The following is a 12,088-nucleotide window of genomic DNA, read 5'->3' on the forward strand; positions in this document are numbered from 1 at the left end:
TGTGTAGGTTAAATGTTTTAGTTTCTGTTTTCCATTCAAACTGTGAATGTCAAATGTGAAAATAACCAAAAAAAATTTTAAAAATTACGCTGCCAGTCTTATGTTTGGCCACAGGGAGGCGCTAGAAATGCAGCAGCTTTATTCTGCTGCAGGTCTGTTACTGCAAGCACAGCAAACCCACAATGACCTCATATCGCACCTAAAATAAAAATATATATGTTTGCAGCATCTGCGTCTATAACTACAATTTTTTATTTCTATTTTTTTATAGATACCTTTCAGCATTTCATTGCTATGTGTATTTGTGAAAACAACGTATCGAAACTGGGAAATTTAGTGCTGTAATACATGCAAACAACATTATGTCACAACACATTGTTTATTTATCTCACGTATAGGATTTCTTTTTTTGTCACAAAAACAGCAAATTTGACAAGAATATATACACACACACACAAAAAACGAATCTGACAGGAATATTATAATAAAAAATATACAATAAATAACACTATAAAGTATATAGAGAATAATAGAAACATGAAGACATTCCGTGTACAGTACAGTGTGGTGGTAATTAAAATTGCTGAAATTGGTAAATAACTGTTAAGACCATTTCTAAAATGTATTTGACAAGTCATAGCGCTTCCTGTTTGTTTGTCTGAAAGTGAGAAGAATTTATAACTCGTGATCAGGAACCAGGAACTCTAGCCCGTCAACTGCATTGAAGCCACGTTGATGTTTTCATGTCGACTTTCTTGACAACTGCTCTTGAATGACGGGCGATGTATCGAATCCGGGGCTTCCCATTCAGTCACACCGGGACCCCGCGTCGACCAATGGCGTCGCTGCTTCTCGGCCCCGTCGTTCTTATTGGACGGACGACGTAACAATCCACCAATCACAGGCCCTCCACAGGAAACGCCATCGGGGACTTTTTTGCGTCACCTTTTTTTTCCACCCCGTTGTGTGGCAGCCGCTTAGTGCGCCTGCGCCGACGTGTCAACCGACGGATTAGCCAATGGGACGAACTGTTTGGGAGGTTGGCATGGTCTGAGCCCGCCCTTTTGAGTGACGGCTGCCTGGGCCAATCAGATTCTGCTTAGTATGCGAGGACTCATGATTGACAGCTAATGAGCCAATCAGAAACGGGTAAATTATTTTTTGACAAACGTCAGGATTTTACTGTCCAATCCTAGAGTAGAAACAAGGCGGGACTTTGCGTTACTAAGGCAAGTCGAGGCAAGTATAAAGGGAACAACATGGTTTCCCAGTTGCTGTATGTGTTTACTTAAAGAACTCATTCGAAAGGGTGTTATTTTTTTGCAACACACAAACTCAACTTTTCTGTGTTGTTGCAGTTCATTTTCACCTCGGGGTTTCTATTTTTTTGTGTTAAGATTTACAAGGCCAGTGGCATGTAAATCTCATATTTCACTAATGTGCCAGTCTTACAAATGGAAAGGGGGCTTCACTTTGGAAACGTGAGCATTTCCCTGGTGCTCCTGCTGTTGGTGAAAGCGCTCATCGGATTCGGGACCTCGCAAGCTCAGGGCTCCGCCATCGGGAGGGAGCCGCAGTCCGCCACCCGGGGTCCGGCTTCGACCTCGGCGGAAGATGGTGCAAGAGTCATGGAGCACGGCTTGGGGAACGTGGGAGCCTCGGTCATAGGGGCAGACGTGACCGTGGAGGACGACGACAACGGTTCGACCGGGGAGACCGACGAGTCATTCGGAGAAAGTAACGGAAACATCCCCCCGACGAGGTAATTTAACGGAACTTAACCGTCAGCTAGTCGCTATACACCCATTATCGGACACTCCGCGTTGAACACCTGTAAAAATATGGAATCCACCTAAAATGACAAGTTAAAATATTCAAAAACAGGGCGAAACAAACAAACAAAAAAGGTTTTATTTATCTGTTTAGCTAGCTAACGTCTCAACAGTCGCGTGCTGTAACCGCTTTTTTTTGACGTATTGTTCCGCACTCAAAAAAAACTTGTGCATGTATTCCTGTTGGCTTTAAACCATTTATTATTATTTTTCTACATCATCTCCCCGTATACATCGGGAATTATTGTTAAAAACATGTTAAAATGGCAGCAGCCTGATTAAAAACATGAAAAAAAAAGAAGTTTGACTCTGTGTCTGATAATGGGCGTAAGTACTTGTTTACAAGTTTGAATGGGAAAGTAGATATGAATCTACGTGCATGCGGCTAAACTAGTCCGTCCAGATTTAAATGTATGTACTTTCATATTTGCCCTTATGGTGCTGACATAAGTGAGAGGGTTGCAGAAAGCTGACCGCGGGTGTTTTTCGGGTTGTCACAGAAAGTTTCTGAGGAGATGGAGAGAGTTTCTACTGCGCAGAATCAGTAGAAGGCTGTTTGAAGCTGGAACATGTTATGGTCTGGCATGGGCATGGCTATTATTTTGGTTAGTTTGGAGTTGCGTTGATATGCATGAACCCACTGGAAACACAGTTTAAATACAGGCTTGCGTTCACAGATCTGAAAGTGTATGGGTTTGCATTGTGAGCATTTCTAGCAGCTTTGTTTTTAGCACCTTAGTTCAGCTCTTGGCAGACTTTAATCAGTTCGTTATCTATAGTCTGTTGGATTAAAATATAACCTCCAATTTATTATCATTCAGCCATCAAAGTGTGAAATGACTCTCCGTGTCAGATTGGGTGCTTCTTAGCTGAGTAAAAGTTGAAATAAAGCATGTGAAATCACAAACGGTTCATCTGCAAAAGGATTTGTGTGATGACTTCAAGCAGCAGGATGGAAGCTTTCACACCCAAGCTGCAGTGGCTTTACATGCCGAGAGACAGCCCGATGAGAGCAGCGATCTGTTGTTATAATAGAGGCTCAGTCGGTGGGAATTTGTCTCGCTCATAAAAAAAGAAAAAAAAAGAAAACGTGTGCTGGAAATGAAAAGCAAACACTGACTGATTTAGTCACAAAACCAATGTTGCAACTCTTACCATGACGAGCACAGTTTGCATTTCGGTTTATTTGTCATGCAAAACGCGTGTCGCTCTGCGGAGGAAAAAGCCCCTCAGGATGCTGCCACTCAAAAGTTTACAACTTCACACAAACCACATGTTTACCCGGTGGTGTTAGACCGCCGCTCAAAGTGAGATGCAGTTCTTGGCGCAGTGGGTAGGGCATTGATTTTGCCTTCCTTGATAAACAGTAGGTTTTACGCCCACCTTAGATGTTTTGGCGCAGTGTTTTCCTCAAAATCTTCCTTTTCTCTCATGTTTTCTTTTTTAACATTACACAAACTTTGGACTGTTACCCTTCCCCGATCCCTGTGAACATCATTATTTCAGTTCCTTTTCTTTGGGTGAACCACATCATGTCCCACGCTAAATAATTCTCTGTGTAGTATTCCAGACATGTTGTCAGTTTTTCGAGAAGGAGCTGAAGTTGTGAAAAACCTTGTTATAAGAGTCAAACCTTCTGAAGATGTTTGGTGCTGAAACTTTTACGTTTTCTGTGTTTGCTTACTGTGCTGTGTCTTGAGTTTTAGTTTTAATCACAGGGTGACAATATCCTAACCCAGAATTTAAACAATGAGGTTTTAAGCATCCGTCCCTCGAATATCACATCCAGAGGATTAGTTAGAGAATAGGAGAAAAACTGTACTGTATGTACTGTGCTGTAGAGACGAGAAGTGGCTTTTTGTTTACACCTGGTGCACCTCCAAGGTCTTATCAGGATAAAACACCAGTCAAATAACAGTTGTAAGGGCAACGCAAGGTAAAAGACTTTGCAGCTCCCGTCTGTACAACGTCAAGACGAAATCTAAAGCAAGTGGCGATGCAGTTTGCTCGGATAGAAGCAGCCGTATTCCCCTGCCAGTCACCTCAGCTGCTGCAGGAAAACTCCTGAGCGTTCATCCCGGTGTTGGTCACACCCTGCCACTGCTCGCTGTGTGCCTGCGTCTGCTCCTACACAGCGCACACATCTCCCCCTGTTTTACTATTGTTTGCCACCACCTATGGGCTTTGATTAATCCAACACCCGTTGTTGTTTGCGCTATACGTCTTTCGAATGCATTGACCTGAATAATTCTTTCAGGTTTTAAAAAGGCCGTCCCCTTGGGACGTTAATTTACATCCCCATAACAGACAGTTACGAGTCAATAAGTCAACACGATAAAGAATTAACAAAGTAGCTTGTTAGGCAGGTGCAGGAGAATAAACGGTTGAATTATTCATTGAAAAGACCGTATGTAAAACAACAAGGATGGCACAGAAATTAGACAATAACAAACTCCAGTTAGGCTTTCTGTTTTACTGGGTCAAAAACACGGTGCGCCGTGTCTGCATGTCTCTGAGTGAGTGGATTTCCCTTGCATTTATTCTCTTTGTCTCTTGAATTTTGTCTCTCTCTCATCTTACACTTGCTTCTTCCCTGATGCTCTCCCTTACCTTCACACACACACACACATCGCTTTTTAATGTCATCCCCCGAGTCTATACTCTACTACACGCTCTGTTTCCATCCGTGTCCCGAAAGAGTTGCTGCTGTTTAGAAATTAAACGTATTGGGCCAACTCAAACAAGAAGGTGTCAGAAAATATGTTCGGAGCTGACAGAAAAAACGTTTGTGTTCATAATAGAGATTTTAAACATCCTAAGAAGCCACAGTGGAACTTGAAATGTGATCTGACACGCAGCAAAGTGTGAAACAATATACATTTGTGCGTTTAGCACTGAGTGGTGTCAACCTTTTGAAAACATTTCGCTGCCGCGTCTCTGTGAGTGACATTTTCAGGCTTCACCTGCAGCTGTTTTCTTTCCAAGTCAAACAGACCAAGTCCTCTGATACGTGCAGCCCGGCGATAACAATGCCAGCGCACTCCTCATCTCGTTTTGGCTAAACAAACAACTCCAGAGACACGAGAACAAAGTTGCCGGTTATCTTTTTCATGATCTTAAATTAAAGCCACTCTTTCCCCTTTTCTCAAGCATGTAGCTGCTAGCGTTTTGTTGACAGTACCACAACTCTCACGCATCTCTCTTTGTGTTTGAAACAGAATCCACTGAAGCCCTTTTAGTTTCTCTTCCAAATGAGATCTCCGAGCACTTCAAGTGTTTCACAAGTCTATGCTCAGATGTCAACATTTTTAACTTTGTCTTTTGCAGTAGTTTTTTTTTTTTTTCCCCATCCCATCCCTCCCCTCCTCCATCTCCATCTCCGTATCCTGTAATCTATAAATATTCTAGATGTTGGCTTTGATCCGGCCTTCAGTTTGTGACGAACGCCGCTCTTGTGACGGCTGACAGCTGTCGTCTCACCTTTACATCTTTATGTTAGAAACTCTGGAGACTCTGTGTTTACATCTGTCTCAGTGCAGTTACATATGTGTGTGTGTGTGTGTGTGTGTGTGTGTATATGTTAAGACTGTGAATCATACATGTGACGGCGCTGGCAGGTTTGACGCCTCGGCTGCCAGGCGTTCCACCGGGGGCCCTCCAGGACCTTGGGGAGCACCTGGAGGTGAGAGGAGAGAGGACAGCATCTTTGTTTGAACCTGCTACCCCTAACGCCACCCTCCCATCCTCCCCCCCCCCATCGCCCTCTGTACCCACCACCCCCTACGTCCCCCTCAGGGCCCTGTAGCTGCAACAGCTCTTCTGGGCCGCCGTGCTCTCGGGCTGGCTCCCACCAGCCCCTACTGCTTAGCAACAGCCAATCGGCCAGGCCGGGCAACTTGTTGGCCAATTAGGTCCGAGAGACGGGCTAGTGCTCAGAATTTGAGTTGGCCGCATGGGTCCGGCTATAGTTAGGTAAAAGATGTTTTTTTAAAAAAAAAAAAAAATGTTCCTTTTCACGAGGGTAGAGTTCATTTCCTTGTTATTTATTTATTTATTTTTTTCTCTCACATTATTTCTGCAGTCTGCTCTCTGTAACCAGGGAGAAGTTGTGTGTTTTAATAATAGACACTGTCCCAAAAAAAATCCCAATGAAGATGATTGAACTCCCTCTGGGAAGTTTGATTTGAGCACTTTTAACTGGCTGTGTTTGTTTTGCATTCCAGACATTCTGAATTTGTGCCCGCAACCATCAAACTCACTTCAAACTCGCTTATATAATCACTTTTACCCTATTTTATCCTCCTTGTCTTTCCCTTATGCAACCACGGTATTTATTCCTGTCTGGTGCCTGCTTTGTCCCATTCTAATATTTATTAATACGCTCTCAGTCATAATGTTTAAATTTAGTTTCCTAAAAACCGAGGAGCACTTGCTTAAGTTTAAATGCGATTGACCTCTTGACTTTGTTTACACGTGAACACGGTCGGTGATGGATTTGGAGGTTTTGTTTCGTGTTTAGTTGTAGAAATCCAGGGTTGTTAAACAATACTAGGTGTGATTACCAGAAATGGGGGGATTTATTAGGTCAGCGGCTATTTTGGTAAGTCGGCAGGACCCGTCTTGCAGCACTGCAGTATGGGTGGGGCAGAGGCAGAAAGGTGCGATGCTCGGAGAGAGAGTGGGAGACGGAGGGGAAAAGTAGGGAGGGGAGGATGAAAACACAGAGTTGGCTGTTAGTTAGTAGGACCACGCTGTCTTGTTTTCACTCTCGATGGCTCCTCACTGCTTAGCAACAACGAATCAGATCCTCGCATCGGAGCTGCGTCCCGGCCAATCGTCGGGCGGGAGTGTGGCGCCATAGAGTTTGGATTTTACCACGTGTGAGATCGGAGGGAAGAGCGCGCTGATGCAGGAGGGGAGAGAGGGCGATGGCAATGCTCTTTAAATGGTGTGTGTGTGTTTTTCATGCTTGTAAGTTTTCCTTTTTTTTTTTTTTGACAAAACCACACCCTTTGCTCTTTGCTGCAGTGGTCTGCTGCACTGACCCTGGTGGATGCGAGGTCGGGGTTTTGAAGGGGATTGATCACTGGTCTGCAGCAAAAGGCATTAAAATAATCACTTGTTTGTTTAACAGGTACCGAGGACAGTTATATAAACCTACATGTCACATTAATCTCTGTTAATAATGTCACCTCAGGTCTGGAGCCGGAGCTTTCACCCTGTTTTGTTACTTTAAATATCGTCAAACAATTTCCGTAGAGATCATGTCGATTATGTATTTCAGACCAAACACAGAGGAGACAGCAACAGAGTTCTGGTTTGCGTGCTGTGATCAGCACAAATGTCGCGTTTAAAACCTTCCCACACGGTCATTGCCGTGCCACTATTTGTCCCGATGTGCACAGCTCAAAGGAATGCACTTGACCCGTCTCCTTCTCCCGTCTGTCGGTGCAGCTGCTGGTCGGCGCTGGGTGCGGCCGGCTCACAGCTGCATCCATAACTTTCTCCCCACGTGTTCCCCACGCTCTCGTATTTTTGTTCTGCCTCTCTGTGGCTGCACGGTCGGCTCAGCGGCAGCTGCGCGGCAGCAGAACTCCACACTCCAGCGTGCACCCAGGCTGCTTTTGCCGTTGCATGGTTACAAGCTGTCCTGCCCCGCCATTGGCTCAGAGTCTGCACAGCCGTCGACCCATTGGACGAGCGAGGAGCAAAAAACAGCCCCTCCATTGGCCGCTGCGGAGCGGCAGGCTGCTGGGATTGGTCGGACTCGGCGGCTCCCGCTCCTTAGAGACCGGGTCTGTGTAAACATCCTGGTTGTTTCTTTCAATGGAGAGTGTTTATCAGCAGCTCGGTTTTGCTGGTGTGTGCAGACTGAGGCTGAGCGTCTCCGAGGAGCCGAGTCTGGTGAGAGCGAGGCTAATTGGCTCCCTGCTCCGCCGTATGCTTTGTGATTGAAGACACACTCCGCACTATTATGACACTTTGACAGCGTTACAGGCGGAGGACGCTAACAACCCTCCGTCTTTTGGCAGCCGCACTTCTCCTCTCCCTCTTTCACCCTCTTCATTCACCGTTCGAAACGTCTTCCTCAGTGTCCCCGCCGCCTCCCTCCGCCACAGTCGGCGGCAGCAGCAGCATCGGCCCCACAGGCTTCGTGTTATCCCTTTGGTGACGGGCACTGCTGCGGCGTCTCGGGGCTCAGACGTGGAAAATAAATTGCCTCGAGTTCTAAACGATACAGTGGGGCTGTTTGCTCAGTTTCTGTTGTTTATATGTTTTGGTTCGAGTGCTATTTTTGCAGCTCGACTCGTTTTCTCCATAACCATCACGACACCTAAGTTGTAGAGTTAAGTACCCCACCCCTAAACCCCCCCCCCCCCCCCCCCCCCCCCCTCCTTCCTATCCTTTATCTGGAGTACAAAGAGTCCACAAAAGCCTTTGATCTGCGTCTCAGAATGAGATTCCTCCATCTCTTCCTTAGCCTCTCTCCATCTCTGAAGATAAACCCGATGCTCCCTGTGACTTCTTCTTCACTTCTACATTCACAGCGTGACACGGGGGAGGCGGGGCCCGGCCGAGCGAAGGCCGCCAAAGCTTCCACCCTCTCAGAGAGCCGACTGCTTAGCAACAACCAATCAGCCTAATATTTTTGGCAGGGTCTCGCAGCCAATTGAGAGGGTGAGAGCGGGCTTTAAGCGCTGTGTTTTTATTGGTGGCTGCGAGGAAAAAACAATGTTTTTCTTAGTGCTACACACTTCGGCGCGGAGTGGCTGGGCTGATAATGCTGAGAGCAGATTTGGGCGAGATAATCTTGGCTTTGATGGTGCTGAAAGACACATGGCCCATTACAGTTAACGGATCCTATTTGCATTTTTATGCAAACCTCCAGCTCCAGTTGAGCTGGATAAAGTGTTCCTCCGGAGCGGCAACCGTAACTCCCTTTGACTGAAGTGTAACACGAGAGAAGCCTTCCTAAAATTGATTTGCTCCCTCGGAATTAATCAATTTCTCAGTTTCCTAAGGCCTAAACATCCTGGAACATGTTCATTCCTCTTCATGACTAAAGACTTCGATCAGTAAGGTTTTATAGCAAGTCAAGTCAATAGCTATTCACCTGCTCAATCTGAATGATGGGCAGCTTGGGGATGCGGTTATTAAATAAACTTACATTATAGCTGTCACGGTGTACGTAATTTAAAGTGGTTATGACAAGTTAAACATTTTCTTTAATTGCTAAATTTGTCTTTTAGAAAGTGAGCAAGTGATAACACAGTATTTTCCCTCGGCTGCCTCTGTCTAGTTGCCCTTCAGGGAGGCAGTTAAAACTCTGTGCGCGCCAGTAGCCAACGGAGGGAAGCGGCTCGGGTCCCAGCTGTGTGGACGTGAAGCGGTGGGTGCTCGGAGACGGCGAGTGTGTGTGTGTGTGTGTGCTCAGCAGAGCCTCGCTGGTTAAATAAAGCTAAAAGCCCCGTCGACAGCGTCTCCTTCTAGACAGATACAGATCAATAGTCAGGCTGTGGCCCCCGCCGGTAGCTCCGGACGTGATTGACAAGCAATGCGGCAGATGCCCCAAGAGTTAGGTGAAGGGTGGGGCTGGATGTCTCTGTTCATTTAAGTCGGGCCGTCGCTGGAAGAATGGGAGATCTCTTAACCAGCGCTGCTGTGGGGAGGGAGGGGAGCATTTCACACTAAAATCCTTCATTGAGTAAACTTTTTTGGTAGAGTTTTAGAATTTTAATTGGAGGGAATGCAAAATCCATCATCACAATACTTCCTAAAGTCTCAGGGGTAAAGCCCAGCGGGGCTTTTGGAAACACTCAGCCCCATACATCTTATGAGGGGGGAAAAAAACTCTTCCACCCCCTGCATCTTAATTCCTCCCAGTCTTAGTTTTTTTTTTTTTTGCTCACTGATTCTGCAAAGCCTCTGAAAGAAGTATGTAGAGAACTAATCCGCTTCATTTTAAAATATTTAAGCATTAAAATAATTTGTGTTTTTAGTGCCATGCAGCTGCTTTGCCTCTTAATGAACATGTAATCAACATGCAGCTGACTGCATGGGGTTTGTCGTGGCACAGGTGTGCTGCTATCTCCTGTTGAAGGTCACCCCGCTCACTAAACAAGCGGACTAGTGAGGGAAGATAACATCTGCACCGCTGCATAACAATACCCCACCCTTCAGTGTCCTGATGGCATTATAACAAAAGCTCCCGTTGGGAAGGTGGCATCGACTGATCATACTCACTGTGAATATTTGTACGTAATAGCTTGCGTGGACACGAGTGACTCCACAGGTGTGGTGGTCGGGTCAACGCTGGTCGTGCAGCGCTATAAAGTGTGTTGTGTGATCCTCTAATACAGGCGAATATGTCCCAGTCATGGAACTCGCAGTTTAGTTTTAACACTAGGTAGAGATACCTACCTGCCACTTCTTCACAAATATGAATATTGAAAAATGAGAGGAAGTGTGTCCTGTTTCATATGTAATGAAACTGTTGCGACAACACTGTGAAATCAACCTACACTGGTGCAGAACGAGAGCAGGAACTAGTCTGCAAGCTCAGCAGATGTTTTTTTTTTTTTCATGTTGACAAAACAGAAAAATGCCACAACATCCAGTTGTGACGTCCTCAACTCACTGATTGAGAGGAGAAACCTTTCTCAGATGGTGGCGTCATAATGTCGCAGGATTTATGTTCCTGGACAAAAAAAATAGTTGGACAGCGAAGTGAAGACTTGTGGACGATAACTTATACTTAAAGCATCATCATTTATCAATCAGAGTTAACCTACATTTCTTTGACAGTATTTATGTCCCTCGCCTCAGTGGCCCAGGCCCACGTGTCCCCATAACATTCAGAGCGTATATTGAAGTCTTTGTGCTCTATCCACAGGTCTCTAGTGATCATCAGTACCTTGGATGGACGGATCTCGGCTCTGGATCCTCACAACCAGGGCAGGAAGCAGTGGGACCTGGACGTCGGCTCGGGATGCCTGGTGTCCTCCAGCCTCAGCAAGCCTGAGGTACATCACCTCCTTTGGGTTCCTTCACATTTTTAAGTGTGTTGGAATAATGAATCTACACCAGGATTAAAAATGCATCGAACACATAAATGCTAATTCGTACAGATGCTTTTGATAATTGACTAGTCTGGTTAAACGCAAAGGTCAACTACAGCCACTTAAACAGGTTAAGAGGCATTGTTCAAATGATTAACATCTAACAGTAGAAAAAAAAATCAATGCCCACGGTCTTGACATGTCAGTTGGAGGCTAAAGATTCAGTCTCGTCTCCGTCTTTTCCTCTGAACAAACACTGTCCCTCCCGGCTTGTTGTCAGTAGACTGAAAGACCAATAATTGAACTCAGTGCACTTTGAACTGTCAGCCAAGCCAAGGGTTACTGTTGCTTACATTTCTTACACACACAAACACTCGAAACACAAGCCGACGTACTGTACACCCACACATTAAATCCGAGAGGAGCTGTTTCGCCTGGAGGATTACCCTCTTTGTTGACTGCAGTGGTTTACACATACGAGCTCAGCGAGCCCCTCGCCTCTACATGTACACAGAAGCTTAAACCGCCCACACCGACGCGCAGAAAGTGAAACGTAGCCCAGAGCGAGACCAGAGCGCCGCTCTCCGAGATACATTCGAGAGGCGTGCTCACGGACGCTCCGCTTTGATGTGGACTTGATCTGTGTGAGAGTTTCGCCTCAGGGAAAAAAGCCTCTGATGCTAACAAGGGTTCTTGGTGGCTGCTGAGATCAGTCTAATGTTAGCCTGCTGGTTCTGGAAGGACATGTTTGAAAAGCGAAGAGGCACAAATTGCACGTCTGCTTTATTAGCGTGGTAAAACAATAAAAGACCAATCTAGAGCGGGTTGGTTAAGCTTTAATATGTTTTTGACAAGTAGTATTTTCCCGGGAGGCTTCGCTCTGGCTGCGGTGCAGTGTTTGTTTCCATTAAAAATAGATTTGGTTGCAATCAGTCAGTGGTGGGCAACTGAAGTAAAAAAAAAAAACCTCAAACAACAAGTGATTTACCAATAATTACTTGGCTTGTTAATGAGTGTTCATTTAAAATATGTGTGAAATGAAAGTGCAAACTAAGCAATACGAGTCGAAATACTTGAAGTTCCCTGTAGAAGAGTTTCTTTCAAGTCTGTAAGTGGTGCTGAAGTAAAGCCTGAAAAGCCTGCGCGCCTTTGTCCCAGCTAAACTCCACAGCTGCTGACTTCACTCATTTGCAAAAA

General features: G+C 45.5%; 1 protein-coding gene across 1 annotated transcript in view; it reads left to right on the top strand.

Moving 5' to 3' along the window:
• Positions 1 to 1,110: 1,110 nt before the first annotated feature.
• eif2ak3 (eukaryotic translation initiation factor 2-alpha kinase 3) overlaps positions 1,111 to 12,088 on the top strand; it is a 31,266-nt gene continuing 20,288 nt past the window's right edge. The window contains exons 1-2 of the mRNA XM_047611309.1: positions 1,111 to 1,762; positions 10,726 to 10,855. Coding sequence (XP_047467265.1) covers positions 1,455 to 1,762; positions 10,726 to 10,855 — 438 coding nt within the window. The 5' untranslated portion in view covers positions 1,111 to 1,454. The remainder of the gene's footprint in view (positions 1,763 to 10,725; positions 10,856 to 12,088) is intronic.

The sequence above is a fragment of the Mugil cephalus genome, chromosome 17 (genome assembly GCF_022458985.1).
Source record: "Mugil cephalus isolate CIBA_MC_2020 chromosome 17, CIBA_Mcephalus_1.1, whole genome shotgun sequence".
NCBI lineage: Eukaryota > Metazoa > Chordata > Actinopteri > Mugiliformes > Mugilidae > Mugil > Mugil cephalus.